The sequence below is a fragment of the Anopheles arabiensis genome, chromosome 2 (genome assembly GCF_016920715.1).
Source record: "Anopheles arabiensis isolate DONGOLA chromosome 2, AaraD3, whole genome shotgun sequence".
NCBI lineage: Eukaryota > Metazoa > Arthropoda > Insecta > Diptera > Culicidae > Anopheles > Anopheles arabiensis.
In genome coordinates this window covers 65,113,966-65,131,024 of record NC_053517.1, presented here as the reverse complement: position 1 = coordinate 65,131,024, position 17,059 = coordinate 65,113,966, and the positions used below count along the sequence as shown (strand labels likewise).

General features: G+C 42.4%; 1 protein-coding gene across 1 annotated transcript in view; it reads right to left on the bottom strand.

Moving 5' to 3' along the window:
* The window catches only part of LOC120898209 (FH1/FH2 domain-containing protein 3-like), a 33,280-nt gene extending 19,630 nt beyond the window's left edge, over window positions 1–13,650 (bottom strand). The window contains 3 exon segments of the mRNA XM_040303749.1: window positions 5,755–5,813; window positions 6,790–6,899; window positions 13,343–13,650. Coding sequence (XP_040159683.1) covers window positions 5,755–5,813; window positions 6,790–6,899; window positions 13,343–13,519 — 346 coding nt within the window. The 5' untranslated portion in view covers window positions 13,520–13,650.
* Between the last annotated feature and the right edge of the window lie 3,409 nt (window positions 13,651–17,059).

Below are 17,059 nucleotides of genomic sequence, written 5' to 3'. Positions count from 1 at the left end.
GAATGAGTCATTCAAAGACAATAGTACTGCTCAATTATATGTTGTGCGCGGTGTTTAACAATGCTTCACTGTGTGATTAATTTTGACATATGTAAAACCAAATTTACTACACTGAGTGAATGTATGAAACGATTGTAGCGCAAGATAATGAACATTTATCAATTTTTCTCACTCTCAAAAATGAACCAATTAGCTGTGTCCCAAAGTTTCATCTACCATCAACCCAAACATGAATTTTACTTGTATGTTAAAACTTTGGCAAACAAAACACACGGCAACGGACGACATAATTGCCACCCTGGTTTGCTAATAAATAATCATAGTGTATGGCTGGACCTTCATAATTCCGTTCAACGCGGCACTGAAGCCACTTCCCAAATGAAGCCATCCATCTGTTACGATTGAACCGTGTCCGGCATATCGTATCTAGTCTCTTCCACGGCTCCATAAGCTAACAGACAAAAAAAAGACGAAAAAAAACTGGCCAGGAATTTTCCCTACGCTAGCCAGCTACCGTACAAGCTGCACGGCAAAAGCAAACAGAACGATAGCCGGAGTTTTTGCCATCGATTAGTGAAAGCACGTAACCTCACTTTATTATAAAAACACATGCTCCGGGTAAGGACTGTTGAAGGGGTGTTAATTCTTTCCCTCTGGCACGTTTATGCTCGCTGATATTCGCTTTCGTGGGGAACGAAGCTTTTTATTTGCAAAGATAATCCGCGTCTCAAAAGTTCCTTTCGCGCTGATTTTGGTACAGGTATATCAGGATCAAAGATCGAACGATGAGATTATTGACCAGAATTACGAGAATCATGGTGGTAAATATGAGCGACAAAAAACATTAAGCTTCACTAAGCTCCCACAAGAATGTACTCGTAAAAACTAGGTCTTGTTACGGGCACTGATTGAATGAGTTGCAGTTTTGTTGATTCATCCCAAAAGCTCAAATCTCATTCTCTTCATCCGAATCTGTACGGCCATTGGGTAAGTTTTATGTCCGTGTTTATTGTGACCCACGTATACGGTCGAATTTGACACAGTCACTATTGATAGTCCAGGACTACTGACGGCCAGGATTTAACGTCTTTTAAGCTATGGGAATAGCGAAATTCACAGGCTCGTGGAAGAATCTTCCGAAAGGCACGCCACTTCCGTTATTCCCACTGGAGCACTTTTTTCGATTGATATCTTCTTTCGTACCTCACACATTGTGGCGCCACGTTCCATCACGTACTGGCCACTACACAGCTGCCCTGTTACGTTTGTGAATTCTGCCCGATCATTACTCGCCTTGAAAGGGCAAATCCCATCAAACTATCATCACTGTTCGTTGCTAATAAAGTACCGTTTAGTACTATCGACCCGATGGCTACCACTAGAATATGCTTACCCACCCGTGCCATCCACGGAAGGAGGCACAGATATTGCGTTGGAAATTCTCAAATTATCGTCCATCGGGCCCCCACCTCCGGTTGCTTTATTTCTCATCTGCAATCTTCACCCGCAGGTCGATCAACGTATTCAAGAGGCATTATTATCGATTTCGACGCCAGAATACCGAATGAAGCTAATCGGTGACGCTGGACTTTGCAATTTCCTTTTGCCCCGTGGGTACTGGAGCTGCAAAATTCGGCAGCTTCAGCTGGGAGTCGAGCCTTTTTTGAAGCCAAAAGCAAACATGCGGGCAAACCATGCTACCGTTGCCGTTGGATGCACTAGCTCCGAGAGGGAGGCCGAAGATAGGATGACGTGGTGAATATTTGGGGTCGTGTTTGTTTAAGACAAAACCGTACAGAGGTACAATGGAACTTTGGGAAGGCTATCACACATACATTCGAGGGTTGTATGCGTAGATAAACGAAGCTGCTGCTCACTGACATCATCATTAGCTGTCGCTTTGTACACGGCATCGTGTGTTTGCTCAAATATCTTAGAGGTTACCGCACACATGTGACCCCTACGATGAGGCCAGCAAATATTCTCCGAACGAAATTAAATTATGTGGTTTTATGTGACTATGACAATAATGTATGTTATAGATAGTCACATGAAAGTAACATTTGTTGCATGATTTTCATGTTTGTATAACATTCAAGCGATTTTATTTATTTGCAGGATTAGACATGAATAGAGAAAATATAGATAACTATATAATGTTAAATAATTCACCGCATGTAGTAGAGAAGGTTTGCAGTGTTGTTGTTGTTGTTAAAATGTTGCACAAGCGTTGTATGCAAATTCACACTTCACAAAGAGATTTGAAGTCTAGTTTGCTGAGAAACCTTTTGCTATCCTAGTGAATGGCATGAGTACCGAACATTCCTCGACAGCAAATGTTGTAGCGATTGGTTTAAGAAGGATATGGCCACTTCTAGAATCCTTCAACACTTATACCCACGACCACCCATGTGACTACGATTGTGCTGTGTTGCGAAACAATTTTATGCAAACACTCTTACAGCAGTTGCAATAGAACCGAAGTTCAACATGATGCGCTTTTAGACCCCACAGAAGCAATGAGTCAATAAGGCAGTGAATGAAGCACAGTGTCAGCCCGGCGTAACACTTCATGCGTATTACCATTTTCATAATGATCACTCCATACAACAACCTCATCTTCCGACGGGGCTTCACTCGCACCAGCGGCGTAAGTGGTAGCAAAGGGGTGGCAGCAGGAGCATCATCAGCATAATAATGGTTGAAAGACAGGTCAAGCCAGAATCAGCTGCAAACGCACGAGGGTAGGCCTGGATAAGTCCTGCCGTGTTCAGTTCGTTGAATTCGTATGAATTTATGACCGAATGCCAACCGATCGATGGTTATGTTTTCTTTCGATAGCGATAATTGCCTAATTAGCATAACAAAACATCGATTCAGCGGCGAGGAGACACGCGAACGACGAGACGATCACGGCCCATGACACACCATAGTCTGCAGCATCACGACCTCTTTCGCATCCTCGGTTGTTCCTTTTCCGCGATTCCATCGGGCCTATCGGGAAGCAAATGGTTATGAGCTATCAAAACTGCTGATGCTTGTTGATCATTGATTGCGTTGTGGGCGGTGCTGTTGTACTGTGTTGTGTTATGTTTTTTTTCTCTCTGTATCTTTCTCTCTTTACCTCCCTCTCTCACTCTCTACCCTCCCAACTATCCATTCGTTCGTAAGATTCGTTCCATACTTTCTTCTCTACGCATGACTTTTCGGTATTGGTGTGTACACAACCTCATCAAACGGTAATTAATGATAGGGCACGATTAGTCTTAACTGTTATTTTACTGGTCAATTTCAGCAGTAAACGTGTCCCTAACAATGTTCTGGTTAACCAGCAAATTTGGATTTTCGCAAATAAACAAGATAAAGAAGTATTGCTGAGCGTTCATGAAAAGATTAGTTCAAAGAAACAAAATGGTTGCTTTAGTTTAGGGGAGGCCAATCGGTACTATACTTCTTGGTTCAATGCTGTCGACGCCCTGTAGACAAAGCTGCCCACTTTTAACGAGACTGTGGCGTACAAATTAAGTCGAACGTGTAGCACAAATGGGTAGATAATCAATTTTGGAAACCACACACTAAGCACCACTAGCGGTAATAGTGATTTAGAGGTCAGTAGGTACAGCCACAGCGTGCGCCTGCAAAACCGCCAAAGTGAAATTGGAAATTTATCAGCTTCTACATTCTGCGCCAAACCACTTCATTGCCCCCATCGAGCGAAAAACGTACTGGGACAAATTGTGGTGGCACAAAAAGCAGACCTGCGTTCATATCCTTCCCAGGACAGAATGGGATGCTTGATAGAACCATTACAGTGCTTTGCAAAGCCCGCTTACGCCAATACGCCGATTTTGATAGGACTACATTTGCTGGGGTAGATCCATGGTGCAGGATGCTATGGCAAGCGGTTTCAAACCATCCTGGGAACGATCAGCGCCTGCATGGGATGGCTTTTTTGGCAGTTGTTGTTGTTGTTGTTGATGCATTTGCATTCGCATGCAGCAGAATGTGCGAAACGTTTGGAGTAATGGAATGGAATAAATTTTATTTCTAACCCCGGAGGGAACTGTGCTACTGGAAGCATCGAAACCGAACATGGCCAGAACGTTAGCTAGCTATGGGTATGGTAGCTCGTCTGTGAGTCGAGCGGCAAAAACGTTTTTCGTAAATTGTCGATGGATAAACCTGTTGCGTACCCGATGGTGTAATGATCGTCTGTATTTTACTCCAACTTTCGATCAAATATTCTCATCTTCAATGCGCAAAACTGGCATTTGCCCACTGTTTCCTTTCATCAAACTGTCCACCAAAACGTATGAGTTTGAAATGTTTATTCAAATCAAAGAACAAATAATCATATTTTACGATCCTTTTTAATGGTGCAGAGAATAAAGGCTTTTGAAGCGACATGCCGTACGGCTAGGTTGCTTTTATTACATTATCAACCAACGTGCTTGCCGGGTTTTGACGGACCGTCCGTTCCATTTCATCACTCGGCCATCCCAACGATTGAAGTAACCAATTTAAATCTTATTTACATTTCATTGTCCCTCGGGGAAGGATGCAAAACCATGACTGTGGTTCGAGCCCATATATGTGGAAGAAAGGATAACGAAATAAGGACAAACACAAAAACCCTGGCCAACGTCTGTCGTTTCGGGGGTCTTATGCCCCTGGCCGGTGACGTTCCAATACCAATGGCTTCGATACACCACTTCGATTTTCCGCCAACCGCCCGAGAGTCTTCGGTGCTGCTCACAAACTACTATAAAAAGGAAGCATTTCTGCAGCATTATGTTGCGATGAAAAGAAAGCCATTATTCGGTAGGGTTCGATCGAGTTAGCTGCAGGAATTCATCCGGGACACCCAGGTGTGGCGTAGCGAATCCAAAAACTCGAACGTAACGTCCGGAGTTAATTGAGTGAAACATCAAAGAAGGAACAACTAAGTTATGCAGACGATTGAGATGGCTACGCCTGGCGTCACAGCCAGTGTGTGCCGATTTCTTTGTCCTTTTTCTTTTCTGCTTTGCTGGTAGCAAAAGGTAGGTAACTTCTGAACATCTAATCCGTACGGAATTTGACTGTGGAATGCTCTTTGTCTTTAAGGAAATGTTGAGCGTCTTGTTGAGGCAAGGACAGTGGTTCTTTAATTTTTTAAGGACATATCGTAAAACAACCATCCTTTGTGTCTAACGGAAATCCCTCTAACCGGATTGAAGACTACTTCCTCCTGCATGCTGAATATATTGGTTAAATTTCTCGGATTGTGAAATTACAAGTATTTTGCTGTTATTGTTGTCCTCGATATGTAATTACAAAAGAAGTACACTTTGTCTACTTCTAATAATCGATCGATATGAGCTTGTAGTACATTTTGAACTGCAACGTTTTTACCTTGCGGCGTTGAGAGGTAAAATTAACTTGTTTGGCCGTGCCGTAAACATCTAAACATCCCAATATACCATAAACATTTATGACCTCAAGCACGGAGCACGATTTCCCGAGATCCCATTTTCCCATCGTATCCATCGTCACGATATGTCCAAGACGACAAAGATGTACCGGCCGGCCGAAAGGAATATGATTCTTGTTCGTTTAAAGTGCCTTGCACGCTCTCACGGATGGACCTATGACCGTTTTTAGGAGGGCAACGTGTTTTGTCATTCCCGGTCACCGGAAGACCCGAATGGCTTTCACCCTGTGGTGCACATGAAAAGAACGTGCCCCGGTGTGTAATAATTCTTGCAGACTTACCGATAATGGAGTGAACTCGGACGCTGAGCTGCGTACGGACGACCAGTGAGTTTTTGCGGCTGTGAGTGTACGTAAATGAAAATAAAATCAGATAAAAGAAACTCATAAATACTACAGTTTATTAGCTGAGGAGCAGTCAGTAAGGGACGGGTTGGTTTCGGGCGGGAAAAGTCAGTCAGCCTGTCAGGGGTTTCTGAATTGTTTACTCAAAGTTTAATTAAAACCATACAGGAAGATTCTTCTTTTATTAACTTCGGCAAATTCTGTTACATCGAGCACGTTCGTGAACAATGTAACAGCAATTAATGTGTACTGTGCTTACTGTGCCCAGAAAACTATTATCCAATTAGTGTTTCAACCCTGGTTTTTTTTTAAATCCTGACTGCCTTAAAAGAATGGTAAAATAAGTTTCAATCCGATTTGAAAACTCAAACACTTCAAGAACATTCTCAACTCTTCGCCAAATGATCGAGCAATTTCTTACACAAACTCTAGCAATATCCAGAAAAAAGGAGTGTCTTTTTATTGCCACTTGCGTCATTAGCACACTCTACCAAAACTGCTCTGCATAAACCGAACCATAAGATGGAACAAAGTGTCAAAAGAAAATGTGATATTTTTTTTTGCAAATGTAGCCTCCAACAGATCCAACTTTGGTGACAACACAAAACGAAGTCGTTACAAACTATCGCCCAAGAGCTTGCACTACCGGCTAAACTTTTCAACTATTTGAAAGAAAACTTGAACAGTGAGAAAGTGGACTAAAGTAGGATGCTACCGTAGCAGCATACAGTGTTAGTTAGGTAGCTGCAGCAGGAAAGCTGGAGATTCACATGAAGAAAGCACACAATTTTCGCGCCATTCTTTTGCGGGAAATTAATTCGTTGCAATTAGCTCAACAATCCCGTTCGCCGGAAGTGATCCGGCAAGGATGCCAGCGAGAGCAATTTAAATTCATCCCTAACTGGTGGCATGGTTGTGATAACAGGTTTAGGTAGGGGAAAAATGGGAAAACTACGCGTTTGTCTAACTTACTTTGCGTTGAGCCCTTCAATATCTTCGGATTGTTCGGCCAGCGACGATTCCAGATCGAGGTATGCTCCATAGTCTCCGTCTTTGTATACTTGTAGCGCCGCATCATCAAGCTGTCGAGTAAAGGGTAAATTGAAAAGTATTATATAAATTAATTTAAAATATGCATGAAGCAACACGTAAGATAATCAATATGAAAATATCAACATATATTTGAAATACAAATGTTGCCAACAAAGTATTTCGACCTACACTTATTATTCGGACTGCAGTCCATTTTATACAGTTTCAACACGTTTACAAATATGTGCAATTGTTAAAGTTATTTCAACGTTGCGATTCTTTGCCGTATGTAATAATCGCTTTATTGATCCCAAGCACAAGAGATATGTACATATATGAATTCGAGAGCTTTCCTATTTTACATTTATTTTGATGCATTTAGTCGCACGGGTGGATTCACGCTCTCGGTGGATACAACATTGCTCGTAATAATCCCCAGCAGGCTGACCATAGCAAAACCTTCGCAAGGTGAATGAAAATGAAAATTTATTATTTAATTTTATGGTACGTAGGCTCATATTTCGGAGCACCTTGACGAGGTAGCCTCTTTTTTGCTCATCACGGTTTGAAAAATGAATATTAGCTCTATCTGCCGCGCCGCTCCCGGTAGTGTCTGTAAACATTCGCACGAACGAGAGAAAACAACAAAGTGCATCCCAAAATTGGAAACTGTAATAACCGGAGCTTCCGAGACAGCACAACAATAACGAAGGTACATGCACACAAAAAACAGCCCAACCAACGCGTCACTGTACGCCATTTTTGTACGCATTCCCCTTTGCCAGCGAGACCTTTCGGACGGCTGCTCGGACGATCTGCCCGTAAACCGGTGAAGGTCATAAATCGGTCCACTGCAACTGTATCATTTCCGAATGGTACAATGAGTGCACCGGTCACCGGCGATATGGGAAAAGCGATGCGCTCGCAACGGTTCGGTGCGTTTGTGTGGTGTGTGTGTTTTTTTTATTATTGTCTTTGAAGCCACAGTGTTTGCTTCATGCCCGCTGACCGCAGCGGTGAAATGCAATACAAGACGGATATGGCCAAGCATGGTTTATGCGCAGGATGCAAGTGATAAAACAATTTATCACATTCTGACAGCACGGAAAACACACTTCTTTAGCCCTTTATAATTAATGTCATGCATAATCCGGCCGAAATTTTAGCAGTTTGTACAGCAAAGAAAAGGGCACAATCATTCCCACGAGGAGTGTTTTGTTGTTGTGTTTTCCTCCATTGGCACTGTTCGTAACGATCCCGTAACGAACACACTTTTGCAGCTAATGAACTATGAAAAATACTGCGATTAAATATGTGTTATTTACGGTAACCGAACAAACAAAAGCAAAAAGCCCAATATTTATCATTTCTTAGCGAGCATGTACGCACTCTTGTATTACAATAATAGACACAACGAAAGTGATGAATTTGAATAACAATCTTTTACCAAAAGTCTTTCTAAAATACGATTGACTTAGAAATAAATCAAATACGATATAAATTAGTTCTAATTTTCACGGAAATGCTCAGTATTACACAATTTATTCCGAGGGAAAAAAAGAAAGAAATTATATTATTCACACCACAACTTTACTTTTTGATGATGGCCCTACAAAACCGTACCGTATGTGAATTTGTTACGTATCTTCGACAGCATACTCTCATACGCTGGGCCGTGTATGATTTGCTTTTTCATACGCCGCCCGTTCTAATGATCACCGATGGAGCCCATTGAAATCGAAACTAGACGATAGCTATTTGTACCAGAGTGATGTCTAGCTTTCGATTTCAGCTAAGGTGCCATTAATTATATGTAACCGTCACCTCCCCTGCCTACCGACGCGGGGCAGTACTGCCGTGCATCTACGCATTCTACATCGAGCATGGATTGGGAGGCTCTTTTAAGCTTCCAACTTCCCAACTTTCGTGTGTTTGCATGTATGTTCGTGTGTGCACTCGCCACATAACTGAGTCATTATTATGATTTGCAGCAGACCTCCGACACCAGAAGCCACCAGTTCACTGCAAAGCCCACCCATATGGCGTGAAAAGCGATCCCTCGCTAGAAGCGCCACCGGGGAGGAGGAAGACCTATTTCATGCCCATTCTCTCGCACACCCGAGGCAACCCCTTGTTGTGGTTTCGATGCGCGTAATGATGCGATGCTGTAATAGATGAAGCGAATGAGCGATCGTTTGTTCGGTTGGCTTCGCGAAAACTGAACATCTTCTGAGGAGCGTTCGAGCCCGCGATGCAACGCGATATCTGCCTAGCGAAAGGAGGGCACTATTCGGGGCAGAGGACGCGCATGTCGTGATTCACCTTCCGAGATTCATTTCTTTAAGCTAGTCTCCGGAAGAATGGTAAGCGATAGTTTCAAACCGCCGGAGAAACGATGCAATCGATCGGAGTGGTGGCAAAGTTGGGAAAAGTTAGATTCAAAGCCTAAGGGCTTGTGAAAATTAGGGGTATGCAAAGTGATTGTTTTTGTGCTGTACTTTACGTATTCAAATTTTACCAATTGTGAAAAATAATTTTTAAATAATTTGTGTATAAAAAATTGAATTTTGTACAAATGCATTTCTATTAAAATATATCAATTATTGTTTAAACAGCTACTTCATCTTCCTGCGCATAGAGGACAGTATTGCACGTTGCCACACGTTAGTGTGTCGTTTGGAAAGTGTAACAAACAACATCCGGTTTGAAAGAGATAGTGCAAAGTTTCGCTTTTGTTGACGAAAAAGAAACCGTCAACCATGAAGACGTAAAAACGTACATCAAGTGTGTACCGTTGCTGCCTCCAGACGGCCGGCATGTCTTTGCTAGCTAGCCAAACAGCTTAATTGAATTCGTACTCACTTTCAATCGATCACCTCAATACACGGTACGCGGTTTGCTGATGGATTGCGCCGTTTTCTTCTTTTATGTAACCGGCGATATCCACCCGGTGACCGTCATTTGCATACACTAAATGCTACGTACGCGTGACGAAAGCATTTCCAGTGCTGAAGACCGGGTACCGCATTTCCGTTTGCACGAGCCGGTTTATGCCTTTCGACGACGGCCCCTGTCCCTTCCCCTGGTAGTGGTGCTTCACTGTCCTCAAGCAAACGGTCACCCACCCATCCGGAAGGCCGAAAATAAATCTTACGCGTGAAGCGTGATCACCTCACAACGTTCACCGCAGCGCAATGCAACTTTGGCAATCGGCGTTTGGCATCGGATATAGAGTGTGCGCCTCCGAAACGCTGCCATTCGCCATTGGATCCGGCGCGCTAACGAACTGATCGAATACATCAATCTGATGCGGGCGGATGGATTCGCTACGCCTGGTCGACGCTGGGGTCAGCGCGAAAACAACGATTTTCACTCGCACTGCACGGTGCTCGATGGGATCGTGTGCAGTAAATGTAGGTCAACGCTGCTATATAGATTTTCCACCGATAGTAGTTCGTTGCCAATGATGAGGTAAGTAAGTAGGCGCCAGAATGAACGATCGTCTCAAGATGATGCTGTAAAGTATAAATGTGTGTGTGTGTGTGTGTGTGTGTGTGTGTGTGTGTGTGTGTGTGTGTGTGTGTGTGTGTGTGTGTGTGTGTGTGTGTGTGTGTGTGTGTGTGTGTGTGTGTGTGTGTGTGTGTGTGTGTGTGTGTGTGTGTGTGTGTTATTTGAATTTCAATAGGAAATAAAACCAAAACATCTAAATGCAAACGCCCTTGCGGTTATATTAACAAAAGTGAGAACTCGCGCAGCGTTAAACAATAACTATCATGTCTTTGCAATCTTATTTTATGCTGTACAAAAGCTGACGATTGTAGATAAAGATGTGTTTACGGTGCGATAGAAATAAGCAACGATTTAGCCGCTTTGGATCGAAACCATCTTCATTATGTTCAAAGCTTAAGTAGCAAGTTAACCATTTTATTGCAAAACTTTTACTTTTTACTGCCATATTTTGAGGTGAATGAAAAGATAACTTTGAAATAGTCTACTGGTATGTGTTTTTGTTTTGGTTTAAAAATGTGTAACGCCGTCATAAAATTGCACATTACTTCATTTTTATTGAACTTCCTTAGGCTTTCCTTAGGCAAACGCACATCCTGTCTAGCTAAACATTCATCTAAATTCACGATTGCATATCAAACGTTCAGGTAACCCATTAACACCCTGGTACCATCGCATGTTTTGCATGCAATAAAATCATTTCTTCAGCAACAGCTTGTCGTACAGGAACTTGCACCACTTTTACCAATCGCAGCATCGTAGACCTCACATCGCCACGCTCTTCTCTTTTCCTTCCCGTTGTACGGCTCTTGTAAACGCTCGTTCCATAAAAAGTAAACACAATCCATTAGTGACAATATTCGCGACAAATTCACCAATCTCCCAGCATTAGCCACTACTACCAATAGGCACCGTGGCATTTCTGTCACCTTTTAGTTTGTGGTCCCCGTGCACCTCAGCCCTAACGGGGGGAGGTGTTAGCGAATCCGGACAACAAAAAGGAGAAGAAACCGCACAAACGAACGCCAACCGTCCGTGCAATTTATTGTTATTGTTTTCGCAAATTAACGCCCGACACGCTACCGAAAACGGATGGAAACTTCGTAATTTTCTTCTCCGAGTTTGTGTGTGCGAATCCACGCCAGCCGATCCCCACGTGCAAGGCGGCAAAAAATTGTCCAACAGCCCCGGAGCCGGAAGTCGAAACGCAACGTGCTTTTCCCCCTTTTCCGTGCACAGGGGCTGCATGCAGAGTTGCCGCTACCGCTGCAGCTTCTCTGCCGCTTTCAACCGACCAAGAAACGTGACCCAATACGAACAAACGTTTCGAAAGAAGCAGCAACAAGAAGCTTTGTACGTGAACGGACAACTGAAACTGATGCTCGAGCTCGACAATCGAATTGTCTTTCAATGTTTCTTGCGCGAATCTTGCTGTACACTAAAGCCAACTCCACGGCATACACCTCGGCTATGCGTACCGATCATTGAATTTTATGGTCGACGTGCGGGAAATGGGTCGTACCGCTTTGCCACAAACCATCCAACGTTATGAATGGTTGATCGGCAGATGTGTGTGTGTGTGTTTGATGTTATCTAACCGTATGGATTCAATTTGCGGAAGAGCCAATGGTCAAGTAATGGAATATAGGATAATGGCGCCAATTTGGTATCGCTTTTTTGTTCCCAAATCTACTATTTGAAGAGCAATATTTTTTGTAGCTAAATAGCGAACAATATTTGAAGACTCAATTCGTATATGTTGTTGCTAGTTGTACTTTGAGTTTGTAACGTGACGATCTTTAAATACTTCGATTGTAACGCTTAATGCAGCACTGCTTATTAGTACACTAGGGTAACTGTACCTATAGTGGTGGTAGTACCAATAGTGGTGGTATTGCACTAAAATGCGGTTCATACCGCAAATTACAAGTAATTACGTTATTTACGTTAGTTTAAAATGTTCTTTAGCCTTATACAAAGGTTTTAAAAGTTAAATGGGACCATTCCGTTATTTAAAGACCGAAAAATCCATTATTTTGTTAAATGTGTCAACATTTTTCCAAAATCCTTAGGATTTCATAACGAAACTCATTTTTCTGTTAACGTTCTAAATGACCACATAACCACGCAATTACCAGTTTTTCAACATAACTGTTATGAAAAATTATTGTTTTACTAAAATTATTTGCCTTTTGACCATATTTATGCATTTTTAATTGTTTTTCACCATAGTGCCATTATAGGTACACAAAACAGGCATGTTCCTATAGTGGTTATAGTTATAAAATCAATGAAAACAGCTCGTTTTAGATTTTTTCGAGGATATTTTTGACATGTCGTACTGTTTTCACTAAAATAAGCAACAGAAATGAGTTTTATGTTGGTAATTTACCAAAAAACAGGCCAAAATTCGCTTATATGGCTGAATAAAAATTGACTTCAAATCAATCACACTCTTCCGGGTGTAGGTTGACGACAGGTGTGATGCAGTACTTTTGTCAATAGTTTCATTGATCAAATCTAAACATTTTTTTACGATCAAATTACGCAAGAAACCTATATTATGGCAGTAAGCCTTGCTATTCATACAAAAACAGCTTCGAAACTAAGTTTCATTGATATTATACACCGTTTTTGATGCATTTTTGTTTACCACCACTATAGGAACACAATACGACGACTATAGGAACCATACCACCATTATAGGTACAACGAAGCAGTCACAAAAATATGTATTTTTTCGTAAATTTGATGTATTTCATGATAAAAATGGTTGTGGTTGCGTAAATAAAACATATTCCAATTGGTATGTGTTAAAATATTCAGAAATTGTCCTTCCTGACACTTTAAATCCATTAAAACACATCGGCACCACTACAAATTGCACCACTATTGGTACATTTACCCTATCTACATTGCTTGTAGCTACAAACAATCCACCACCATTGGTAATAGACTACCGCATTACGGTTTTAACATTGCTTACCCTTTGTGGAGCACCGAGATGGCGCAGCAGCGCTCCGAGCTGCGTTGCCAATGGTACGGCACTGGCGAACGAGAACACTGGAGCCCGGGACGGAATCGGATACATGGACAGACTGTTGAACGGGTCACTGTCCACGAGGTATTGGACCCGAATCGTGATTAGTTCGTCCGGCTCCATTCTGTCGATGATTTGGCTGATTTCACTGTGTCCTAACTTTTCAGCTCCACTTTTTTTTATTGTGCTACCGCTTTCTGTGGTCACAATTTGCACACACAACTGCCCTGTTCCGCAATTCGTTTGGGCAACGACTCACACAAACAGCGAATAGATTTCTGCAATTTTCACGTTCTCTGTGCTCATCACGGTTAGCAAAAAAGGACATCAGTAGTTTGACGGTTGTCGCGGTCACGCTGCGTTGACTGTGAACGCAACAGCCGTGAACGGAGTATCACACCAACACACCCACATACACACACACAGACACACTTAGATGAAAATAGCACACGTTAACAGTGGTGCTGCAGCTGTACCATTTCTGGAGCTTGCAATGCAACAGCATACAGATACACGGACCACGATACGCGAATGTGCAGTGCAGATATTTGGTGCATCTCTTTTTTTTCGACAGCAGCCACAACAAAAACCACCACAGGAAGTGATTTGCAAAACCCGATACGGTACGGTGCTCCAATCTGCAAGAATAGACATTTCGATGTTGTAGGAAAAATGACGAAAAATCAATCTAACAAAAGCTCCAAAGCGAGATGCATTCTATGAAATGGTCCTATGCTCCCCAGAATGAGCTGTCACTTGTGCCATCCAGTGTGACGTAGTGTGGGTCTCCGAACACTTTTTTGCACCCATTCATTTGAGGTCGTTCGTAGTTCAGTGTGTGGAAATTGAAAAAGAAAGTAAAAATCAACTATACCAACCATGGAATGGTGCAGCGTTTTCTAACCACGGGTTTTTTTTTTTAAATCCCGACACCAATGCAGTCGTCATGCAGCAGCCGAGGAATGCCTTGTTTGACAAAATGCGCGAAATCAAGCGGGAAACCGAGCCGATGCGCACATCACGAGTAGAGGACGGCGCACGGGGTAGACGGGTATGATGTAGATGTATGAGCACAAAAAATAAATCAGCTCTCAAAACTCTGGATCGAAAGAATTGACGCGCATTTCCCTTCACTTCCGGTTGCGGAAGCGAATTCTTTCCACAAACAACCCCAGCCGCTGTGGGATGGAAAATGCAAGCAACTCAAAATGCATCATCCTGCGATGCGTTTGCTCCGCATTTTCACATGCCGCATGCCGCGATGTATCCAGCGTTTGCTGCTCCAACAGCCGGAGGCGATAATTGATCAGGTTTCAAGTTTTAGAAATGAAGCTCCCCGCCGCTTCCGCTGTAGTCTACTGCTCGGCACTGCCTTTACCCAGCACGTTGTCGCTGGGTAGCTGCTCCTTCCTGTTGTGATATCAAGCACGTAGTAATAAATTATTTCCATTGCAAACAAACGCAAGGAAAGCCATGTAAATGGCGTTTTCACCCGGCGAACGCTGTGCGTACTGTCCTGCTCTGGCGAATATGTTTCATACGCTGTTGCTATTTTCTATTCACGTTTCGTCAGTCTTCTCTTTTCTTCCTTCTCACCTTTCTCTTCCTCATTCTCCGTTCGTATGTTTTTATAAAATGCATTTGAGTGCATTATGTACAAGCAAGCGCCGATACGTGAATGGCTAAATTCATCTCACAATCAGCACAGCATGCACAGTAGCAATAATATTCAACAGATTAATTGCAGGATGCTAGTATTAGTGTCTTTTATCCTAGGGCACCTAACTTTTCCTTGCTCAATTCAAGCTTGCTCTTGTCATGCCTGAGTTAGAACTAAGCCTGTCAATGCTTGTCTTGTATGATGATGAAGCCTTCTCCAGTAGTGTTAAGAAAACTAAATTATTCCAATGCATTTCATTCAATACTTTTGTATTTTCTTTGACCAAAACAAAACAATCAAACATTTTTTTAAACAAGCAGCACTGTTTTTGTTTGATGCTTAAATAAAGAGCAATGAAAGCAATGTCTTAAATGAAGGATTTTGATGTTAAACTATCAATCAATAGAGCTGTACGGAATGCAGATGATCTTTAGTGTTGTAACACAACATATCAACGTTTCGATTGTATGAAACCTTCTTTATTTATTGTTCTTCCCATTTCTACCCCGATTTCATATCTCACACACTCACCCAGCTAGCTCTATAATTTAACCATTGATGAAGCAATTTTGTGTACAATTTCATCATTCAATCCCAATTTTTCTTTCTCAGCGTCTCGTATTCACATGTAAATCAAAATTTGAACAAACATTTGTCCAACTCTCCGAACGTGTGTATGTGTGCTGTGAGCAAAAGCAAATTTCGCACCACGCGCTGCTCTGCGCACCGGTGCTGTTGAAAATGTAACAAATCCAACACCATTCATCTATTCAAATATTGAGTTATAATGATTGCTAATTTCCTTACATTTGAAAGATGTTGAGCCTGCAATAGACGAACAAGTGTGTGCATTTGTGTGTGTATGTGTATGTGTGTGTGTGTGTGTGTGTGTGTGTATATATTTTTTTTATCTTTGCATTCGCTGCATGATCCACCCAGCACTAGAGGAAAACTCAAATCTCAAATCGAATGATGGCTCAAAAGGAGAAGCACAATTGAGCACACACCAACGCACGTGAAGCATCGATGGAAATGCTGCGATAGAAGGAAGTAATCTCAATTCGAGCCATCCGGTTTCGGTATGTGCGCTGCACGGATGCCAGGCTAACGGGGCGGGAAAACGGGGGAGAGCAATCACTGCCATAAGCCTTGCAACGTTTATATACGCCCGAGAGACAGGGCTGCGTAAGCCTTTGAACGTACATTTCCCCTTGGACTGCGTTCATGAGATGGTATAGTCGTCGGTGTATGATCATTACCAAAATGCGTCATATCAAAACTCTACTATCCAAAGTGTAGAAAGGATCAGTGACAAATCCTCTGCTTTGATTTTCGAACACTCTTCAAAATCAACTCATGCCTACAATCTGTAGCGAAAGCTATGTTGTGTATTTATTCATTCGTTTGTTCCACGTGGGTTTGACTACATTTTTACAGTTTTTTGAGTCACTTTAATGTATTGCATCATCCAGATAGTGCACAAAATAACAACTTAATTCTATCATTGACCAACAAATACCCTACGGTTTGTTTTATAAGACCCTCTTAATAAGTCCTTCCAACGACATGCGATGAACACCAGGTGAAAAGCTAAATCGATCCAGTTTATTTGATCATCAACTTTTGGAAGAATCTCGTTTGGAAGCTTTCACTTTCATGCAAGCGGCTCTGAAAAAATGCTCCCCCTGTGTCTAAATATCTTCTCACTTTCAAACAAACCCTGGCTGCGGAAATGCACCCAGTGCAATGCCATCACTACGAAGATGTGCTTTGAAACTCGCACGGGGTTCGAGCTACGGCTATTGCTTTTATCCGGTTCCGGACCTTTGCAGACACGACGCGACTGGAGCTATATTTCCTGAGCAAATATTTGCCCTGCTTACCCCCTAGGTTGCATGCTTACCACTTGCTCTCACACACACTCACATGTGTATGTGTCTCACATTGGTACACTATCGCACCATTGTCTGTGGGAAAATATGCAATTGCTACCGGTTATGAAG